This window comes from Anoplopoma fimbria, chromosome 3, assembly GCF_027596085.1.
Source record: "Anoplopoma fimbria isolate UVic2021 breed Golden Eagle Sablefish chromosome 3, Afim_UVic_2022, whole genome shotgun sequence".
Lineage (NCBI taxonomy): Eukaryota > Metazoa > Chordata > Actinopteri > Perciformes > Anoplopomatidae > Anoplopoma > Anoplopoma fimbria.
This window is the reverse complement of record NC_072451.1, coordinates 2,786,924-2,810,876: the sequence shown is the minus strand read 5'-3', so window position 1 is coordinate 2,810,876 and position 23,953 is coordinate 2,786,924. Positions and strand designations below refer to the sequence as shown.

Below are 23,953 nucleotides of genomic sequence, written 5' to 3'. Positions count from 1 at the left end.
AGTAGACGGGGTTCCTCCTGCTCACTTTATTTATATTTTGATACAGTACCAGTCAGAAGTTTGGACACACCTTCTCATTCAATGGTTTTTCTTTGTTTTTATTTTTTTTCTACATTGTAGATTAATATTGAAGACATCCAAACTATGAAGGAACACATATGGAATTATGTGGTAAACAAACAAATGCTCAACAAACCAGAATATGTTTTAATATTTTATATATTATAGAAACTTTGACTGGTACTGTACATGTGAAAGTGTATCGTTGAGGTCAGATATAGTTGATCAGACTGGATGAAAACCTGTCGCCTGCTGATACGAGAAAAAAGAGAGAGAGAGAGTTAAATGTCACTAAACCGAGCGAGGTGTTTCTGTTGATGGTCAGTTGTGCTGAAGCAGTTAAACGACTGACTGACGGAGAGTTAATTAAATTGATTGAATCAAATTCTGATATCCAGTTAAACAGCTTTTCTTAAAGCTGCTTGTTGTTGTTGTTGAGGCTCCTCCTCACTTCAGCTGCTACTTTTTGTTATTTAATAATTGACAGTAAATTGTCTTTACAAGCTCAAGATAAGATACTCACCTTACAAACATAGAAGACTAAAGAAACAGTGATTATTAATAACTCCTGGTTTCCTGACATGTGAGACTTGACAACCAGTAATTATTTGATATTTTTCATCCCAAAAAAGGAAAACAAAATGACTAAAACAAGTATTCTACTATCTGTAGTTTCTGGAAGTAAATTGTTGTTTTCTTGAGGCCTTCTTCAAATGAATCTAGATTAATATCTGGATTAATCATTATTACTTTATAAAAAAACAAAGTTTGTTTGTGTTTTTTTATAATTACACAACTCTTACTTGCAAATTACAACCTGCTCCTCATTTTGCTTTCCTCTTTTGCATTTCTCGAAGCAGCATGATTACATTTTACGGTAAACCAGTAAATCCTGTATCCTCAGGCAACAGGAAATACAACATATTTATATCAAGTGGGAACATTAAGTCCAGGAGAAGATTTGAGTTTAAGCGTTTAAGGATGTTTGTTTGCTTGTTTCTGGTTTATTGGGTTTTGTACAACTCTCTCAGACTACTGTTAGATATTTATCATTTGAACGTTTGCAGTTCCTCCTAGTTGAATTATTCTTTATTTATTTACACATATCACAGCATTCTTCTGAACATTTACTACTTCTGGAAGTGTTTGCCTTGCGAAATTTATATTTTTTCCATCAAAAGATCAGTTTCAGACAACTTTTACATAATATTTTACCATTTATATTTATACACAAACAGTTTAACACCAATTATTTAACAAAAAAGAACTTGCTTATGATAACAACAACCTTACCTGTCTATATTCCAGCTTTGTGCTTTGGCACACTTGAACAGTAATGGCTCCTCAGGTGTTTTCAAAACATGAACATGATCATTCACTACTTAACCTGATTGTATTTCATCTGTTTATGGCCAATAAACCGTCGGCAGTGTGTACGGTAGATGGGCTACCACGCAAAGACGTGTACGTGATGTGGATTTTGATAGAAATAATCAATAATAACAACATCGACAGTCTTATTGTAGTTATTCGCTAACTACCGAGCTATTTACCACTTTATTAGTGTGATGAACATGGTTTTATCGGTGGAATTTACTGCTTTTGCAGGACTTGAACCCTCGTTTGTCATCACATTGGTTTCAACGTTGTCTCATTTTAGAAGTATTATTACTGTGTTTTGGTAAACTGCAGCTAAATCTGACATTAAACATGAATTTAGAGTCTTGAATCAAAATGTTTTGTCACTTCTGTCCGGGTCTTACATTATTTACAGCCTAGTAAGATTTGTGTTTAGATAAACCATCAGGAAGTCGAGGTAAACATGGCAGCCTGGACTGTTAGAGATGTGACGATGCTTTTGCAAGAAGATGCTCTAGATTTGTTTTTATTTGTATTTAATTCACCGTAACAAACATTATTCTTCACACTGAAAAACAGTTTTCTATTCAAAGTTCACCGGGGTTTATATAAAGTAACTATCGGACACTTGCCCCCCCCCTCTTGTGATCAACATCCATCCCTGAATCTCAACTTGTTTCCCCCCCCCCTGCAGCTTACTTGGTGACACAGAGACTTCTCCCTGAGGAGCCAAGAAGCAGACGGCTCATGACTTCTGACCAGGACACGAAAGTTGTAGCTGAACCACAGGTGCAGCAAGTGCAAGAGGCAAAAGAGAACTCTCATTTGGTGAGTTTTTACGCACACAGATGCATGTTTTTTTTTTTTTTTTTTTTCCTCCTATAAGTCTTCTACATCTTCATACTTTTGGGTCTTTCCAGTCAGAATGAAAATCCCCAAATAGTTTCTGAAGTTTGTTGTGGAAATGTGTCAGGAAAAAAATGTAGAATATCACAAAAAATGGGGTGCAAAAATCTCATAATACAAACTTTTTTTTATTTATTTGAAAGTGACAAATTAGATTATCATACGTAAGAATAATATTAACGTTTTTTTTCTCCTTTATCTTCATGGAAATTGTTGGCAGTAAAAGCTTTATTTGACATTTTCAAAAAATACACAAATAAGTAGAATTAAATATTTAAAAATTAAGTGATAATCAAAATAGTTTGCAATTCTTTTTCTATAAATTGAATAAGTGTTTTGCTCAAAACAGGTTCTTGCACACATGTTTCATATCTGTTTCTCTGATTGGTTCGAGTTGATTCTATATCATTTGTCAAGTCATCAACGCTTTGCATTATGCAACCGGACAAGCAACAGAGCAGAATGTGAGAAACCCGCTGCTGTGTGACTGTGTGTTTTTTTTTTTATTGCGGCAATCTGCTGAATGGATGATTGTGTTTTCGTCAGTTTAATGATTCTTTTTGTGGTTTTTCCAACAACAGTGTGGATTGAGCTTGTGTATACACAGACATGCTGTTGATTTACTTGCATTTACTTGTAAAATGGACTGTAAACAAGCTGGAGGATGTTTTCAAGTCTTACATCTGCTTTCTGTGTAGCTTCAGATGATGTTGGAGGATTTGAAGCATAGAAGTGTACATGCAAACTCAGCTGTAGTTTGTTGTAACTTCCAACAGTGCTGCAATAAGTTGTTTTTGTTAATAGTACTTGTCAACCTGTAGTAGTATAATAATAACTAACTTGTATAGGAGTCGTGTTTTGTCTGTTTTAATCAGTGTTGCAGAACTTGATCATCTAGTTGTGTGACATTTCTTCTATTCAATGACGACAGCCATAGCAGTAAGAGCTCAACGATAATGATTGCCCGATGGCTCGGGGCAAATAAATGCCATGTTTGTATAGTGAGTGAATCTAGTTGTGTTGGATGTTTTCTAAAGAGGGAGCCACCTTGCTTCTCCCCCGCATCTCTTTTGAGAGCTGCACATGCTCAGTACGGAATAGGGAAGTCGCGAGAAAATGGCGTGCCGGAAAAGACGAAGTTTGTGAACGAGCATTTCAATAATCTAGGAAACGGGAGTGTAGTTAGTTGGCGTTAGAAACTATGTGCTCTGCGATTGAAGTTTGAGATCAAGTACATCAACATTCTGAAAAACCTCGCTGGAGTGACGAACCAGGAGCCGACAGCATCTCGTTTGCATGGCAACCGCTAATAAACAAAAGAAAACGATAGAAGTTATGTTGATGCTTTCAGCAATTTAGCAAAGATTAAAGGACGACGTTGGGTATTAAATGCTTTATAAAGAAACAAAGGTTTAATATCCTGTTTGATATTTGATTTGGCTTCAAAATATTTACGCTAATGTAGGTTTTTAAGACCTTTTGTATAATCCCTAGACATGTAAATGGTGCTTTTATAGGTGAACTTATTGGTTCTGGTTGTTTTGCACTCTTGCAAATCTATCTTTCTATTCATACTGGATGTTATGATTTTGTTTATGTTCTGCATGTTAACACCTGTAGCACTCAGCGGGTGTGAACCTTTTTTTATGGAGTGATTTATTTATTTTAAACAAGTGCAACATTAGACAAGAGTTTCAGTTCCTACATCACCAGCAAGACAACAACCGCCCAAGACTGAAGTGTAGTCGATGTGAAAGTGGCTTTAGTTTTTTTTTTTAATTCAAAACAAGTCAAAGTCGATGCCCGTATGAACTGGCTTGTCAGTAAATGTAGCGTCGTACCGGTTCTTCACCTGGATTGACTTCCCACGCTGGTTATGTTAAATGGAGAAGTGGTTTGTAAAGAAACATGAAGCAGAGATAGAAGCAAACGGCTGTAACTAAATAACTGTGACTTGTTGCTCTGTGTTCTGGGCCTGTTGATCAAAGGCGTGACGTTATGTTCGTCAACGAAGCGAGAAGACCAGGATTAATAAAACAGAGCGACTCAACAGAACGCTTTTATCTACAACACACACTGTGGATTTCATTGAGGCCTTGTCAGAAAAATGTAAAAAAACAAGATATTCTGTTACAATCATTACATTAATATCATCACTATCAATGACTAAAAGCTGCAAACCCTCAAATTTGTAAAGCTTGAAATATCAAATGTCATTTTAATGACTGATATAGTGCTGCAGCAATGAGTCTTAAAACCCGGGAATGAGTCGGCATTTTGTTGTGCTTTTCCACCGTTTTACAGCCGCACCTTTTGACCACGAAAAATATATCCGATCCATGCATTTCCTGCTTTTTGCTGCTTCAAAATAAAAGTGTTTTTTTAGAATTCTATTGTGAAAATGTGATAATATAGGAAAATGTGTCTATCACAGGTTAATGGAGCTTTGCTAGCAGCTACTTTTCAGCTACTGATAGAGTGAGCAGCAAAACAAACTAACTGGACTTTTATTGTGAAGGATTGACAGGAAATCAAATGTGTTCCTCCACTGAATAGAGTGATGCAGGAGGGAGTCGTAAAACTCAGATGAGTCAGCATTTTTCACTTCCTATTCTCTCGTCTGGAGGTCAAAGGGTTTTATGATTGTGGTTTTGTTTAGATGTCTGAAATAAAGTCTGTGTTCAACACAAGCTGAAGATTTTAACTTATTATATAAAATAAGATAATCCTTTATTAGTCCCACAGTGGGAAAAATGAACAGGATTACAGCAGCATAGAGGATAGTGCAAACAAGAGACATAGTGTAAAAAAACAAGATCAAAAATAAGTATTATAAATAAGCAAATGAGGAATAAAAATCTGTAAAAAACAGTAAAGAATCCACAGTAACTGAAATATTATATATACAGACAGAAACTATTATAACTATTGTATTGCACAGTGTATTTGTATTGCATATGAAATGAAATACATCAGTAAAGACAGAATTTTAAAGCGAATAAGTGTCTTTAAAAGGTGTCTAAATGAGACGAATAAACAGCCTCACTAGAACACAAGTCATGTGACCGTGATGTAGTTCCTTTATAACCTTAAGTGAGCTTTTTACTTCTGCTGAATGTATTCAAACTGCTTTAATCATACAAGTGGTGTTCATTTGTGTAGATTATCCTGTCGAACAAAGCGTGCAAGTTTCATAAACGTTTTCTTTACCACAGGGATTATTTTCTGCAATAATTCAAAATCTAACAGATCTTTGTCGAGAGAACCGGTGTGATGCTAGCTTCCTGTTGGACTACAAAAATCTGTCATCTCTGCAGCACTCTACTGATTGGTCTTGTGTTTTTAAATGTGAAGGAATCCTGTTGTTTTGACGACGGTTAACCAATCGGAGCAGTAAACCGGTTGAGTTGATTTGAGGTTAAAGCCGTTATTCGTCATGACAGTTGCCGCTTCAGGGATTTCATTCCAAACACTCGATGTCGTTGCTGCTGCTGTTGAGACCCAGACGTAGAATTAGAGCTCAGCACCGACACTTTGTCTGCACCTTTTAATAATAAAGGGAAGCTGCTGAGGGTAACTGCAGGTTGTCTGTGGTAACTTCAACTGTGCATGTGTGTAGTCGGCAGAGAAGGTTTTACATTTTTGGCTTTATTTACATGTCGGTGAGAGATTTAAAGGTATCAGCTGGTGAAATAGTGCAACATAAACCTTTTTAAGAGCTGCTAAATATAGTACTTAAGCCATAGTTTTGGCCTTTTAAAATTCATAAATGCCTGTAGAACGAGAAAAAATAGGTACATGGGAAGTGGGGTCTATCTTCTACTCATTTTCTGTAAGCAAAATAGGATTACAAGCGCTAAAAAAAAACCCTTTTCCCTTTAATTAGCTTATGCTAATCGCTGTTGCAAGTCCCTCATAGTAATTGCTAGCATGCTGGGTGCTATTATATTTAGCTTTAAGGAGATGCACTGTCAACAAGGACCAGTCTTCCAACATTTGTACATAAACAGGAATGTAAAACATCAGAATCAGAAACTGTTTTATTGTCAAGTCGGTTACAGATACAAGGAAGTTGGCTCGGTTCAGGAATGCGTGACAACAAACAAGACGTCATTTAAAAATAGAAAATATGGAAATTTAGAGGTAAAATATGATAAACAAACAAAATAAGAGTGTTTCAAACAGGTGTCTAAATAAAACGGTTCATCCCTTTTTAAATCAATAAATCATCGTGATTATAATTTGGGCCATAATTGTGCAGACCTTGGTAACAAAATACATATTTTTTCTTTAATAAAAAGAGTTTCAGATCATGTATATTACCACTAACGCACCAAAAAATGTCACTCCTGGGTACCCAAACTCATCTATGTCCCAAATGCCTGGATATTAAGGGAGTAAAAATGAATTTAAACATCTTTTAAGTTAAAATAACTGTTGATAAATAGGTGTGTTAGTGTTTTTCTTACTGACCTCCCCGTGTGGGCGATCCTGCGTCCACACGGACTCCTCAAATCAATTGCAGAGGCTGTAAATGTTATGATTCTGCCAGAGTGCTGCACAGCCCTGCTGGTTTGATTGATGGCAGCACATGTGACACTCCAAGAACCGTCGGGGCTAAAAGTGTTCACCAGGGCGGGGGTGTTACACCAGCCTCCAGCCGGATACTGTAAATTCTGCTAGTGACTCGTGGAATTGCCTCCTCTAGCAGCAACTTAACCAACTGTCCTTTAAGATTTCAGGCCAAACTCAGATCAAACAGTCAAAACATAAAAAGTGAGTCTATATTCTGTTACTGCATTGCTTATTTTTTGCCTCAAATGTATTCATAAACATGTTTTAATGTACTATTTAGCTGTAAAAGAAACGATTGTTGTGACCAGGCCACTATTTGAAATACAAAAACAACAAGCACCGCCCACCAACCGGAGCGAAAAAACCACCGTGACTCGTGAAATTCGGATCAAACTGTCAAACTAGAGAGCGCTGATCGAAACAAATCAATATTCTGTTACTGCATCGTCTATTTCTCACCTCAGATGTTTTTAGAAACATATTTTAATGTACTATTTAGCTGTGAAATGAGTGTTTATGTGTCTTGGGTCTTTTTGTGTGTGTTTTGTTGGTTCTCCATCATTAGAAAATACACAGCTGGGTGAGTTGTATCTGTGTTAACTAGATTAAAAAACATTTACTGTATTTCACAACAACACTGTGGCTTAACAAGTAAAGTGATCACTTCCTGTTTTAGCCTCTGTTATATTTCAGGCATCAGCTCATTTATTTTTATTTAAATCCTCCTGCCTCGCACCAGAAATGATGCTTCTTTGTGTTATTGGAGGAAAATCACAGGCACAGGGATGCGTCTTGTTTCCTTGATTGCTTTCAATCAACCCTCTTCAAATAGGACAGAATGTGGAACTGAGGAAATGGGTGAGAAGTAAGCGGATGGCCTTGAGGCGAGGAAAAAGTTATTTTTCCTGTGCACTGAAAATTAAGGAAGTGGAAAGATTCCGCTGTCTTTTTTTATATATATATTTTTTTTCCCACCACTACTTTCATTTACATATGGGCGAGATCGGAAAGAAGATTGGCGGCGTGAGGGAAAAGGGGGCAAACTCCAGCAGGTCTCATTAGAAGTCGGGTTGGCGGTGGGAAAAGTAGTCAGTCCGAGAACCAAAATACTGCTTTTCCAGGGTTGAATACACACAGTTAAGGATGTCAAGGCTGCTGAGCAAACGACTCAGACATGATGGGAAATCAGACCCTCCCACACGGTTTTCAAATAGTCATAAAGATCCATTAGAAATATGTACAGAATTGCAGTTCAGTCCAGGTTATCTTTAAAAATACTTTAGTTCAGATGTTTTGAATTGTGGTTGTATGTCCTACAGTAGATGGGAGTTTGGAGAAACAGTACCAGCAGCAAAACATTCTTTAGACACTCAAGAAGAAAATCAATATCACTTTTAAGTTTTATATTTTCAACGCTCTGGAAACTGAAGCAATTATCATCCCTCTGTTCTCTCTTCAAAGTCACCGGACTCCATTAACAAAAACAGCAATTTTACCTCACAGAATGCAGGAGTTGTTGCTCTTCTGCTGCCTTGATCAGTGAGTTTGTTTGTGTTATTGTGATTTTTAAATATGAACTTACTATTAAAGATAAGATAATCCTTTATTAGTCTCGCAGCGGGGACATTTGCAGGATTACAGCAGCAGAGAGGATATTGCAAACAAGAAGCATCAGTAAAAGAAAAAGATCAAAACAAGTATTATAAATAAGTAATTACACAGTAATATTAAATAAGTAAGTAAAAAAAGCTAGCTAAAATAGTATATATACAGACAGTATTAAAAAAAGAAACCTAAGAAAGTATTCTAAATAATGCATACACTATTGATCTTTTAGGTTTCTAAAATACGTCCACAGCAGTTCATTGCTTTGCTCCATCTACTGTAGTAAAACAATGACTATGGATAAGAACCTGACACAACCACACACAAAACATCACAACGAGTACTTTAAGAATAATTCATAATTTTGCACTGTATGGAAAACTGCAACACAAACTGTTTGAACCGCAGGAAGTTAAATTGAATTGTCAGTAATTTCTTCAGAAATAAGATAAAACAGTCGCTAAGGGTGCGCTCTTATTTCTGTATGACTGCAGAACACAAGAAAATGTCATTAAATCAATTAAATATGGCTCATTTAACTTGTTTAAAACAAACGAGAAAACAGTTTATTTAAGAGCCAGTTTGAATCTATGTCTTTTAACTAAGTAATCAGAATCTAGTTTAGCCTCAAATCAAACTGGTGTCATAGTAACACGAGCAAAGTCCTGCTACCAAACCCATGTTTTTCCCTCCTCATTCCTTATTCAAACACATTCATACAGAGAGAGAGAGAGCGAGAGACCATATGTTTTGCACATATGGGTTAGAAACAGAGCAGAAATGAAACATGACCTATTTATAGCCCCGTGTGTTAAATCAAATCAGTTACGGACAGAAAGCAGGACTCAAACTGGGATCTGATCCTCATCTCGTTTTGGGATCTTTACTCTTTAACAGCCGTAATTTAATTAACAAGCATTTTGCAGGAATAAGAATGTTTTGCTTGTCTACGAATGCAGAAGTATGAAAAAATGTGGGAGAATAATCGAAATTCTGAGGAAACTAGAGGAAACTTAATGAGCTTAACTTCTCCTCCATTGCTGCTGCTAATGTTATGTCAGACTGGTATTCAACATCTTTACATGGCTCATTGGTTTTAACTATTTAAGGCACGGATGATGGGAAAGATTTGCAGTGTTTGGGGTCAAACTTGGTGCCTTGGGCTACTTTCTTTTTCCTCCTTGACATGTAGTATTTAGAGATTTCTGCAGAAGATTTATGAAGTGCATCTAGGCGAGCTTGAAGTTGGGAAATCTAACTGTAAAGTGAGGAAACTCTCAGGATGTTGTTCGCAGTTCGGATGGAACTCGATTTTACTCGATTTTTACTTACCCAATAGCCAAACTTTCTTATCCGAATTGGAAAATAAGTGCGTCTTACAAACCAAAAGTAATCAGAAGTGTCTCCTTTAGTCTTTTCAATGTTCCAGCAATCACCAACTCTTGATTGCTTTTCTACAAAGCTTGGCATTGGTTGTTTTTAATTGTGGATTATGTACTGCTAAGAGCTTTTGTTAGGAATTTAAAAGGTTCATAATTCACTTTTTATTTTATATTGCTGTGAAAACATCTCCTTCTTACATCTGTATTTACTGAAGTTTATCTGCAGTACTACATTTACAAGATCACATCTGTACACCGCATGATGAAGCTATAATTTAAGAATCGATTCCTTGTCCGGACCTTGTCGTACTTCAAAATGAAGCTCCCATTTTGGGCACTTCTATGTTAGCCCCGAGATATTAAAACACCTAAACCTGCATTGAATGAAACTGGACAATAACAATTCAAATGAGGTTGTTTTTAACGCGTGCCTTTCACCAATGTTATGACCATTTTCATTTTGCTCATGGATGCAGATGGGTGGATGATTTCCCCTGTTTATCCTGCATACAAAAGTCTGATTGGTCGATTATTTCTCCCTCTAGTGGAAACTGTCGTAGATGAACACACAAGGCCTGTTTACATTCATGAATAAACCAATCTGGAAAAAGGCAATTTTTGTATCACGACTAGTTTTGGAAAGCAGTAAAAATCTATTCATACATGTCTGTCTTTGGCTACACGTTTCTCGAGGTTGATGACTTTGCTTTCCGGTGGAGTTTGTGTGTGTTTGCATGCTTTATTGCTCTGGTCTGGTAATACTTTATCACCTTGAACCCCTTCTGTTGATGTTATATTAGCCTAATGGTGCAGGAACTGGTGCTCGGGGCGAGGCATAGTGTAGTAGTCGTGATGAGCACACAAGGCCTATTTACATAAATCTGAAAAAGGGCAATTTTTTGTGGTCGTTTCTTTCCAGAATAAATCTATTTATACATGTCAGGTTTGATCTACATGTGATGTAGGTTGACAGCTTTGCTTGCCGGTGGAGTTTGTCTAGGTTCTGGTAATGCTTTATCATCTTAAATCCCTTCTGTTGATGTTCTATTAGTCTAACGGTGCAGGAAACGGTGCCCGAGGCGAGGCATTGTGTTGTATTTGTGATGCGTTTGCTCACTCATCACTCATCTGGCCCGCTGTCCCCTTCAGCTCTTGTAGCTGTCAGAGAAGGAAGATGAGCCTCAGGTCTGCAGACAGACGGATGCGTCCAGATTCAGCTGTTTTTTTTGTTGTTTCCTCCCCTGAAGGAGTCTCGTATGTCTGTCTTTCTGTCTGCTCGCCTCCGTCAGACAGACAGAGCTCCACCGGCTGCCCTCCGATGACACCGACCATAACTCGTCTCACGATGAATCGCATCTCCTCCCAAAATACGCCTACAATCAGGGGAAAGCAGATAACCTTTTCCCTCCTCTGTGAAAGGAAGGGAACATTAAAAAAAACAAAAAAAAACTGTTGAAAGGTCAAGTCGTGCCCAGAACGTACACATCCGGTGATGACGGCGACAGTTTCTATGGCAGCCAGCTCGGACAGGAGTGGGAGGTTTTTCATTAGTGCAGAGCAGACTGTCTGGCCGGACGCATCCCAAATTATCTGGCCGTGCAACGTTTGAGATATATGACCCGGGAACAATGTCTTCTCATCTTGTATCAAGTCAGTTTTTAATCTATTTCCTTTTAATCTCTCGTCCTTTTTTTTTTTTTTTGTTTGTTTCTGTGACTAATTCCAAGAAGATGGTTTTTTTTCCCAGCCTTTTCTTACGCCTCAGCAACTCAACTCGTTAGCAGAATAATCTATTAAAAACCCAAATCTCAAGAGGGGCCAATTTAATTTGAGCGATGCCCTCGGGGGGATGTGGGGGGGGCTTTCTTCTGAGCTCAGGTGTGAAACTCAGTCCGGTTTTTGGGGGGTTTTTTTGTGCTGTAGAATAACGACGAAACAAAAAAGCAGAGAGCAAAGACGGCCAGTCAGCTCCTGCGACGTCAGCCGAGCCCAGTGGGGGCTGTCATCAGATTTGTTGAATCAACCCCGGGAGCTCGGATCTGACGGAGGGGGTGGGGGGTAGACAGCGTGGCAGTGCACAGTCATTGAACGGGGGATGACTTTAGAGAGGTGTGGTTGGTTGATTTCTCGCTCGGAAGGAAGGAAGGAGCCCCCCGTTATGGCTTAAAGACGCACAATGCTATCGGGGAGTCTCCCTCCGCATGACTCCGTTTATGTGTGTTAATTATGGATTGGATGCAGTGGAGCCTCGTATCGTCTCCGCCGTCGGGAGGTGCCTGGCCCGCTACGCCTCAGGATGTGAACGAAACGCTGGCTCTGACCGCGGCACTGGGTTACAGCCTGTTAGCCTGCGAGACGTGCGTGCTGAGCTGCTGCTTTGATCCCGTGAGTACGTCGGGCTCTCTGGGTCTGGACCCCGTCAGCCTTCACCAGAGTCTCTGATACTGTGTGAAGTGTCAAGATGTTGGCGGTCTGGGGAGAATCGTTGTTTGCAGATGATTTGAAGCTTTGTTTATACTCGATGAAGTGAAAAGCCGGCGCAGAAAATGATGACGTCACGGTTGGCCCCCTGGGAAACTTGATTGTGCACTTCCCTGATTTTTTTATTTTTGTAACTAGGTGGCAATCACGTGACTGTCACAAATAGTTCACTGATGAAAAAACACTGTTTACATGTTTTGGGATTACACAAAAGGAGGCCAACTCCTTTTTTTAGATGCTTTAGAAACAGGAAGTCTTAAAAATCTACATTTGAGTAAATATTTTGCAGCCAATTTAAATTGTTTACAGCATACTAAACCTTTGTTTCTATAGAATACATTTAAAACTTTATTTATTTTCTTTACAGAGCTTTTATTAAGACAATAAAGTAGTCCATGATAATGACATATGAGTTTGAAGATTATTAAAATCCCTCCTCGTCAGAGTGGAGGTTTGTTTATGACTCATTTTGATGGTTATCCCAACAGTCTATGTGCATATCTATGAGACACACTCTTGTCTTTTTGATTCTTTACTGTTCATTTAGTTTTTAAACAGTTTGGGATCATAATGCAACGCACAGAAAACTTCTGTCTCTCTTCTTTATTATTATTGTGTATGTTCTGCTTGCTTATGAATTAAGTGTGTTGTATCACTCTTATATCATGTTTTTTAAGTAAATGTAACATCTCTCCAGATGAAAAACAGACTGAAACTATATGTTAACGGTCATGTATCGTTCAGCGGACCCTGTTTAATGTCAGACTTAAAATAAGTAAAAGAAAAAACATGAAATCTTCTTTTTGTACCTGTGCTCTTTGCCTGGTTGCTTGACGTTAGCGTAGTTTATTGTCTATTTTCCTTTCTTTATTTTTTTAAATGTACGGTTTGTGAGTTTGTCTGCTTTTTGTTAAGAGTCACAATATTTTACGAATTGTATTATGTTTTCACATTAATGAATTACAGAATTTATATTCAACATATGTTTCATCTCATTAAACCAAATTTTTATAAGCAATAAAGTTCAATGAGTTGTGAAGTATTTCTCTTTCGTTTTCAACCGTCCATGTGCAGATTTGCATGAGCTAACACTGACATATCCCTGACCAATTTCCTTGTTCTTTTCACAGGAATCCGCCAAGGTTTCGGACCTCAACCCCAATGCGAAAGCATGGGCCAACCACATGTTTAGCCTGGACCCCAGCGGGAGTGCTGACACCACAACTGCTGCCCTGCAGCCATGGAAGGAGGGCTGCAATAGTTCGGCCGACCCCGGCCCAGAAGGTCAGCCAGAGATTTTGGGATGCTATAATATGATTACCACTTCTATTCTTAGTTTAATTTGCTATGATTGGCAAAAATTGGAGGTGAAATATAAATGTGCCGCATCTGCAATAATACACATTAGAGTAGTAAGTAATTAAAGTATGAAATTACATCCATTAAGACTTAATGACACGTTATGCACCACAGCCAACAGAGGTAAACATAGGACCTTCTGACTCCCAATACCATTCACTAAAGTTCTACAAGAGGAAGTAAGAAAAATAGGTTTCTATTTTCGATGCAATGGCTCAATTTCTTACCTAATACAGTGGTCACCAAACTGGCAACTTCTGAAATATCTGTCAAAGCAGGTGATAAAATAAACATTGACAAATATGGCGGAAGTTGACGATGTTGTAGTTGGTTCTCAATTTTGTGAACCACAACAAGAAAAACTGAATGAAAATGGTCTGAAAGTAAAAATGAAAAGGTTATATGTTCTGATCTGGTTAAAATATGACATTTTTACAAAGTTTATTCCTTGGAGTTGTACTTGTATGACTGTAGAGATTGAAGAACTTGGAAGTGTCAGCTGAAGCGTAAGAACTTGAAACGAAAAGTGACAGTTGTAGTTGAATAACTAAAAGGAGTTGAAATTGAAGCTAGTTCAACTTCCTGTTGAATTTTAAACACTGCAGCGTAGAAGGGTCAGGTGGGTTTGAAGTGTAGCCTGTGAAAGGAGTTGAAGTGTTAAATAGCAGCTTATTAAAAATGTATAGCAATGCAAACTTGTAAATATCTGCTATCGTACATCACATGTGATAAAACATGCAAGTCGACACTGAAAAAAAGAACATAAAGAAGTTGCTGTCAGTTGAGGTGAATAACTGAAAGGAGTTGAAGTGTTAAGTTGCAGCCTGTAAAACATGTATAGGAAAGCAAATGCTATATATTTCATATGTGATAAAACGTGAGTAAACACTGAAAAAAAAGAAGTGTAAGAACTTGGAAGAAGTTGCTTTGTCAGTTGTGGTTGAATAACTGAAAGGAGTTGAAGTGTTAAAGCTTATATATGCCATCGGATGTGATCATAAATTGTAAGGGTTCTCCAATTGATCGTCCAGTAATGGTGGAATCCAGTCAATAAATAACAAGTTGCCATTTCAGTTTTAATACTTGATAAACAATTTTTTTATGAATAGTTTAAATAAGTAATGCTACAAAATAAAGGCTTCAAACAGACCTTGTGATTGACCGATACTGCTTCCTATGATCATTGATCCTCCCCAAAACAAATCCTCATCGGAGCACCCTAAATAAATGAAACACAAGTCTGTAAAAACTTAGAATTGTATTGTTATGAGAGTAACGGGTGTGGTTAAAGCACTGAAAGGAGCTGAAGTGTCAGTTGGACACAAATGAAACAGAAAAGACATTTGAAGTTGGTTATGGTGAGTTCAAGCACTGAAAGGAGCTGAAGTGTTCGACTGCAGCCTGTTTACTTCTCATCTGCCAACACGTATTCCATAACAACGTATCCGTAATAAATCAACAGCAACCGGTAATGTCGGCTTGTTGAAACAACAGTTGGCCTCCCCGCACAAACCTGTTTTTTATATTCCAGCCTCCCCGTGTCCGTTTCTTGTCACTTTTCATGCCGAGACGCCTCCTAAATCATTCATACTCAATTTAGAACGAGCTATGAATATTCCAACCACAGTCGCCGTCCTCCTTCCGCACAAAATGACTGTAATCACTCACTTTAATGTGTCGGGCCAAGTATAGCCGATGCAGACGCAACAAGGGTATGGTGGCGAAACAGAAATTATTGATTAGTCTACGTTTGACTCTGATTGACGTCCTCCCGGCTCCCTGTCATCTCCTACGTCTTGCGAGGACATTTATGGATATTTCATTGCACAAGACTGGAGGCTGCATATAGTCACGTAGTGGCCTTTCTTTTAAATCACTACTAAAGACTTGTTGTGAATTCCCAATCACAGAAGGAAACTTATTTTCCTCTTCTGTAGCCAATCAATGTCACTTTAGCTGTATTTATAGGAAACGAGAGCACCTGCAGATGGAGTTTAATTTGACCGTGATCCCCTTCACGGTTTGTCACGCATATGAACCGATTAATTACCGTTTAACGTTAACCGTCACAGTTTGAAATTAAGTTTCACTGACTATCGTTATCCTCAAATATTCAGTAAAATCTGTAACCAGGACATCATTTATGCTTTTCTAGTCTCTGATTTCTGATAATGTTACATTGTAAACAACCAATCTGTGTTTAAATCAACAGGAGAGCTAGTAACGTTAGCAGCACCGCTAACGGCTAACAGGAGGAGAGCTAGTAACGTTAGCAGCACCGCTAACTGCTAACGTACGGAGGTTCAGTTCAGTTACATTATGATGCGTTCAGGCTCTGTTAAATCTGTTTTTTTTTTGAGGCAGCATAAATGGATATTAGAGATTAATTATGAGCTGTTTACACGAACTCTAAGCATTTTATAATACATAATTTAAACTACTAATGACAAGATTTGTTTTAATCCATAAAAATACAATCTTTCATTTTCTTATCATTTGGATTGTGATTCATTATGAAGAGGAAAAAAAACATTATAAATTCCGATAAAAAGTATAACGTCTCTAATGATCAGTCTTAATCTGCGTTTTCTTAAGATTTGGAATATGTTAAATTTAAACTTCATCACTTTGAAGTTATAACTTTGAATTCAGAGTTTGTGATGCTCTTTTGAAAGTGATCCTCTGTTGCATAAAGTTTGGGTTATTGTTTCTTGAATACACAAAGAGTTTATCTGTAGTTTTTACACTTGATGTTGTGAATTTGGGAGAGGTCAAGTGATTACGGGATGTCTAAGACAGTTAAAGAGCAGGTAATCACAGCTTCTCTACCTGCAAAAACACAGTGTGATAGTCAGGAAGCCTCATAACATCCACGGAGAACTTTCACCTCGATTGCAGAAGCAGCCAGACCTTAATTTGAAACGGGTTTCATATCAGACGGATCTTTTATTTCTCATTTCCCCTGTTTTATAAGTTTCGTTTTGCTTCTAGACTTCTCCCTGTTTTCTAATCTGTTCCCTGTTTCAATTTGCTGTTGATGCCGTTGTCCTGCAAACGAAACACTTCCTCCATGTCGACCTGTTGCCTTGATATAATTTAATAAAATGCTTAATCTGCTGCACTAATTCAATCAGTAAAAAAAACCCTCATTTTGTCATACTATTACTCACCGCTCCGTTGCTCCTAGTTTCCCCTCTCTAAGGAAAAACAGACTCACTCACAAATAATTAAAGTAAATGAAAATTGGAAAAATGTTAGTAAATAAAGAATAGAATGCTTTTCTTTTTTCAACTCGGAGCAGCAAATTAGAGATTAAAACATTACTTCATTTTGTTCTGTTGGATTTAATGCTGTCTAAATTTGTAATTTGAGATTAGATCACTTGTCCTCAATGTTTCTCATCCAACATTTTATTTAAGTATCCCGAAAAAAGACACCTGACTACTATTTCAGATTGTCACATTATTTAAATACCAAACTGTCATCTAAAAGAAGACAAGTGATCAAACTGATTGGTTCTTATATTTTTGCTGGCACTTTTAAAGCAGAAAAAAGGCTCCGGCCAGCTACTGAACAAAACTTTTTAGGTATTTTTAGAGCTTTTTTCCCATTGTATATGTTTCATATATGAGGCACTTTAAATATAAATCTAATATAAATGACTGTCTAGATTTTACTTTCATAACACCTTTTTAAATAATCATCATTTGTCTCCTTTGTTTAATGTCGTAGGCTATGAAGCCAGCGAGGACAAGGCTTTCAAGGAGCCCCTACTAGCCGACCCAGATGAGCCTCCACCGGCACCAGTGATGCTGGCCGAGCCACCGGCCCCCGTGGCCCCCGTGGCCCCCGTCACCCTGGAGTGCTCCGAGCCGGCCTACACGGAATACCCCGAGCCGGGGCCACCAGGGCGCACAGGTGGGCTGGTTAGTGATTGGTGGTTTGTCAGAGCAGGACTGTGGGCTGGTTGCAGATCAGCTGGTAGTCTGGTGTCTTATTTGCATCCACGTTTCCTAAACTATGGGAGGAAAACAAGGAAGCGTTTGTTTCTGATGACAGCGTTTATACAAATACTGAGGTGTTTGTTGGATTGTACTCCAAAACGCCAGAGGACGTACAAACAAATGAAACTGTTAGGAATCAAAAAGACAGCAAGAGGAACTCATAGATAAGCCCATAAACCACAAGTTTAACCAAGAAAAAGCCATAAACCAACCTCCACAAGGACGAGGAGGGATTGTAAGTACCAGTAAACTCATATCTCATATTCATGGACTAGTTCATTGTATTAAAAAATGGGGGGGGGGGACAAGGAAAGAGGGACGAGGGAGACAAGGAAAGAGAGGGAGACAAGGAAAGAGGGACGAGGGAGACAAGGAAAGAGGGGGAGACAAGGAAAGAGAGGGACGAGGGAGACAAGGAAGGAAAGAGAGAGAGAGACGTTTCTGTGCTGCAGTCGTGTAGATTTGACTGGCAAAATTGGATTTCTAAGAGCGATCATCAGGTCACAGATCTTGGATCAGCTGGCAGCAGTTTAAATTGTTTCTGCTTTCATATTCACAATCAAATTTAGCATTTTGATTAATTTGAGAACCTTTTTAAGGCTTTAGAAATGGTGTTTTTCCAGATTTTATGAATGCAACTCAGTGTTTCTTTGTCTGAGACGGATGGTATCGACTAACCCTAACCCTGACCCTCTTTCTGGTGTGCGAGGTGAATAATCACAGTTACAAAGTTGGGAATCTCCCGTCTCTTTATTTTCTTCGTGGTTGAAATAAAGTTGCATCATACTCTTAAGAGCTTTTCTCTGCTTCAAGTAGCAGAATTTATTGACTGGAGGCGTCACAGTGACCGCTGAACAGCTATTTGTTTTCATGTTTTATTTATGGCAGCATTAAAGCTGAATTGATCAGGACCAGACGACACATTTATCTCTAAATGCATTCGACCTGAAAGGAATGTCAACGAAGGCTGGTTGTTGAGAGAAATATCATATTATCCCATATTATCCCATCGTTCCCAGAGATCCCACCCCACTACAGCATACTACGGCTGTTCTGTAGAGGCTGGGAAATGAATAAGAAATGATTTAAAATATGTATGTTTTCAACTATAAAAAACAGCTAAACTACTTCAACTCAAATTATTGATGTTTTCACCCAATTTTAAAGTCTTGTGAAGAGTCTGAAGATTGTTTTCCCTATTTATTTATAGATTTGTAATCAATTTTTACACGAAGCACGAAACCCTGACTGTTAAATCATACTGGTTGAGAATTTGTCGAACTACTAACACAGTTTTGCATGTATATATAAACCATTTTTGGGTACTTTTTATTAGTCATCCTTGGAATATTCCCCATCTCCGCTCTTCCTCGCCCACATCCTGCTCTAAATCCAGTTTATTTCATTCACATTTATCTGGCAAATGAATAAAAACGTGTATTTTAGCCACTTGTATCGCTCGGAAAGTTATGTTTAGAATAGAAACAGCTAAACTAATTCGTTAAACATACAAATAAAAAACATAAACCCAAATTATTGATGTTTTACCAAATTTTAATGTCTTGTGATTGATTTCAAAGATTGAGTATTAATACATTTTTGGCAAATTTGACACCCTAGCTGTTTAATCATACTGGTTGAGAATCTGTCGAACTACTAACGCAGCATTCTACATGTTTTGTGTATAAATAAACCATTTTTTTGTGTACTTTTGAAATAATTCTTGAAATATTCTGTATCTCCGCTCTTCCTCGCCCACATCCTGCTCTAAATCCAGTTTATTTCATTCACATTTAACGTGTCTAAATACTGTTTTGCTCCCAGGGTCAGGGATTAGTTCAGAGGCTCTTTTAATTAACCAAAATATTTCCCCTCTTTGTGTGTCAACAGGAAGTGAACCACAGCAAGAGAATCCCCAGGAGGGTCTGAGGGAGCACCTGAAGAAGACTTTGGAGTTCTGTCTTTCCCGGTGAGTTTAGAAAAATCAATGAGGTACTTTTGAAAGGTAGTTTACAAGAACCAAGACACTGAATGGATTCAGGTTTAATTTGTAGATTGTAGTCATTAGTAGTACTTTTCTTTGGATGGTCCATATGATATTAAAAGAAACTCTGGAAGTATTGGAAGCGTTTTTCCCACAATGCAACACAGGAAAGATGGAAAAAAAAAATATGCTACTGAACGTCAAATGTTTCAGGAATGTCTTTAACTGTCTGAACTCCAAAACACGCCGCCGGGATTGAAAAGCATGTTTTCTTTAAAACAATCGCCAAAGCTACGCGTTTTATCCAAAGCTGTAAAAACAATGTCATTATCGACAGGTTTTCATCTTTCCGACGGTCCTTGAACACATCATTTTTGACAAACGCTTTGTCAGAAAAAGAAACCGGAACTAAGCTTGAAACTGGGATATTTTGTCAGAAACCTTCTCTCTCTCTCTCTCTCTCTCTCTCTCTCTCTCTCTCTCTCTCTCTCTCTGTCTCTCTTTCTGTAACTTTGTTTGTATCTGTCTCTCTCTCTCTTTCTGTCTGTCTCTCTCTCTGTCTGACTCTGATTTTCTCTCTCTCTCTCCCCCTCTCTCTCTCTCTGTCTCTCTGTCTCTCTCTCTCTGCTCTCTCTCCCTCTGTCTGTCTCTCTCTCTCTTTCTGCCTGTCTCTCTGTCTCTTTGTTTGTCTCTGTCTGTCTGTCTCGCTCTCTCTCTGTCTCTCTCTCTCTGTAACTTTGATTGTCTCTGTCTCTCTCTGTGTCCCTCCCTCTCCCTCTGTCTGTCTCTCTCTTTCTTTCTGTCTGTCTCTCTGTCTCTCTCTCTCTCCCTCTGTCTGTCTCTCCCTCTGTCTGTCTCTCTGTGTCTGACTGTCTCTCTGCTCTCTCTCTCCTCTCTCTCTGTGGGCGTTGTCTGAATCAAAGCTTTATTTCATGATGTTAAATGCCTGTTTTTGCTTGTTTAGCTGCTGGTTTAGAGGAAATCAAGGCCTCACAAAGCCTGTATTACCTTTTTTCAACTTTGAACACACCATCATATTTAGATAACTTTACTGTTGGCGTCTACAAAACTACAAAAAAGAAAAACTAGCAACAAAACCACAATGAACATGACCATACAGAGGTTGTGTTATGAGATACTGGGAGTAGAAAATATCCGGAGAAAGTGAAACCATAAACGCATACATAACATTTCCTTTGTGAAAAAATCACTCTGAAGCTCCGATGCATTAATGAAAGAAGCCAAGTGTGAAGCAGCTGTTGGACAGAAACATCTGAGAGCACATTCACACATCTGGTACCTTTTGTGGGTTTCCTACACAAAGCTGAGTTTAATCAACTTGGTCTCATTAAAAAAAAAAAAGGTTTAATTCCCGAGCTAACCAGCTGTGTGCCTCCTCTCTTCCTTATCAGGGAGAACCTGGCCAGTGACATGTACCTCATCTCCCAGATGGACAGCGACCAGTATGTGCCAATTGTGACGGTGGCCAACCTGGACCACGTCAAGAAGCTCAGCACTGACGTGGAGCTGATCGTGGACATTTTACGATGTGAGTCGAAAAAACCTTGTTGGATGTTTTTACAGGACTTTAATGATGGCTGCTCACCCGCTTGAGGAGGCCGTAATGCTGTGTTCACACAAAGTCAATGCAGAGTCGTAAATTTGCGCCGGAATTTGCTTCATTCTTGTATTGTGCTAGACAGAGAAACTTGTGTAACGCTGTGTTTTGAAAGCCTATCAGCCTTGAGGTTCTTTTCCTCTCATCAATGACGTTGAATCATGAATGGAGGGAAATAAATATTGTAGTCTAAGGTGTTCACTCAGAGTTCTACGATACCTTGATACATATATTTGTACAGAGACCGGACGAAACTGTGTTTAAATCAAGGTGAGATAGAATAAGATAATCCTTTGTTAGTCCTGCAGACGGGAAATTTGCAGGATTACAGCAGTGCAAACAAACAAATAAGAGATTTAAGTAAAAAAAAAAAAAGATCAAAACAAGTATAATAAATGAGTAATCACACAGTTTAGGTAGAATAAATAAGTTAAAATAACAGAAAAAACAACAAAACTATAAATGGTTGTTAATATTGCACAGTGGATACATTGGATTTATATTGCACATGAATGAATAAATGATGTTGCTCATGCAGTCTGACATCAAATTAACAAATTCTAGATGTTTAATTCATTCATAAACTCTGCTCATGTAAATAAACGCGTAACTTAAGTACAATGAAGGTACCAAACATGTCTGGATTCACACATTTTGTAATAATAGACTGTCTATGGTACAAACAATAACGACTCTGCTGTTTTTACGCATATATGTCGTTATTTTGAGTACTGATGGAGCAGCTACAATGTTAGCATAGCCTAGCACCAATCGATCCAAACTCCATTAATAAAACAAGCATTTTAAAAGTTGTTTGCTTGTTGTCTTGCGGAGAGAACTAACACACATGAATTCAAACTTTCTTAGAAATCTGCATCATTATTTAGTTATTTCAGCCTCCCTTTTATCTGTTTATTGCTATTAAATCACAGCTAAGCTGAATAATTTGGGTTCATACAGCTGTAGTAAATCAGCCGCCGTCTGCTTTGCTAGATACAGTGAATACAGCTTAATGAAATTCACAGAGCGCCTCTGAACCCAGACTAGACTGCGTTGAGTTTCCTGGAATATCGTGGACTTCCGCAACATGTACAAAGCAGCATTAATGGACTTGATTTGTTAAACGCTGTCTGGTGTGAACGCATCATAAGTCAAGACAAACTTACAGGTACAGGGAGTTTTTATCAGCATGTAGTCGGGGGTTTGATTTCCCCGGAGAGGCTGTTAAAGTGCATTCAGCCGCCTTACCTGCTTGTGTTTGATTTATACACACACTTAATTTACTACGTCATTAATTCTGTCTGGCTTGAAGCTGCACTTTTTATGGATGAAATCGGATGAGACTCTATAAACAAACTGTAACTTTAATTCCGTGTATGTCCTCATCCTGTCCTTCTGGTCTCCAGCGCTGCCATTGGTCCAAGTGGATGAGAAGGGGGAGAAGGTGCGGCCCAATCAGAACCGCTGCATCGTGATCCTCAGAGAGGTTCCTGAGAGCACACCCATAGAGGTCAGTGGAGGTCTAATGGTGTTAGACTAGATGTGTGATTCATTCATAAACTCTGCTCATGTAAACACAAGCAATGTCTGGATTCACATTTTTTGACAGGTCTTTTATTTTGACAGTCTTGGTCGGGCTGTCGGTTGTTTTATTTTGAAGTTACAACCGTTTAGAGCTGAAATTACACAAACAAGTTATAAATGCTCGGTTATATTGATGTTTTTCTTCTTTGCTTCAATGATAACTATTTTAAAAGGGATACAAACATTATAAGTCTGACAGCAAATGTTTTATTAGCATTTTAAATAAAAAATAATTGCCCTAAAAGAAGAATTAAACATTTTAAACTTCCATTTAGTCAATGTCCCCACAGGGTTGCATGACGGGTGAGAACACCTTTGCGAGTCTGATATTTGTTGTTCAGTCCAGAAAAACGTCAATGAGCTATGATCAATATTTAACCCCAACAATACTGTCAAGCAACCACGTTGCTTCACTTTATTATAATAAAAATAATAACGATAATAATAATGAATTTATTTATATAGAACACTTTTAAATGCAGTGAAATCTCAAGGTGTTTCACTTGGAGGTTTATCTTTCCTTATATGCGAGTATTAAATAGTGTAAAACAAATATTCTCTGAGATTATAAAGTCAAAAATTTGCAAGAGAGAACTCAGAAATGTTCTAGTATTTAAGTAATACATTTAAAAGAAAATAACTTGATTATTCTCTAATATTATAAAGTCATACATTTGCGGGAAAAACTTGAGTATTTTCTGAGATTACAAAGGGAAAGGAAAAAAAACTAAAAAAAGTTGTATTTCTTTTAGGCAAGGAACCACGTAGCTTAACTTTATAATAATTATAACAATAATGATGAATTTTATTTGTTAAGCACGCATTAAAATGCAGTGAAATCTCAAAGTGCTTCACATGAAGGTTAAACTTTACTTGAGGAGTATTTACTTTTGCAAGATCGGATCAACCTCATCACACCAGATGCCGCCGCATGCCGTTAATTAAGCGTTTAGTGGACGACCTAATAAAATTAAACTTAAATTATACTGCAATTGGATTTAGCTATTAGTAAAATGCTGTTTTTAAGCCCAGAATA

General features: G+C 38.0%; 1 protein-coding gene across 1 annotated transcript in view; it reads left to right on the top strand.

The window, feature by feature from the left end:
- Positions 1–23,953, top strand: part of larp4b (La ribonucleoprotein 4B) — a 37,491-nt gene that overhangs the window by 2,416 nt on the left and 11,122 nt on the right. Inside the window, 6 exon segments of the mRNA XM_054596272.1 lie at positions 2,114–2,247; positions 13,499–13,652; positions 17,460–17,645; positions 19,622–19,700; positions 21,128–21,264; positions 22,740–22,843. Coding sequence (XP_054452247.1) covers positions 2,167–2,247; positions 13,499–13,652; positions 17,460–17,645; positions 19,622–19,700; positions 21,128–21,264; positions 22,740–22,843 — 741 coding nt within the window. The 5' untranslated portion in view covers positions 2,114–2,166.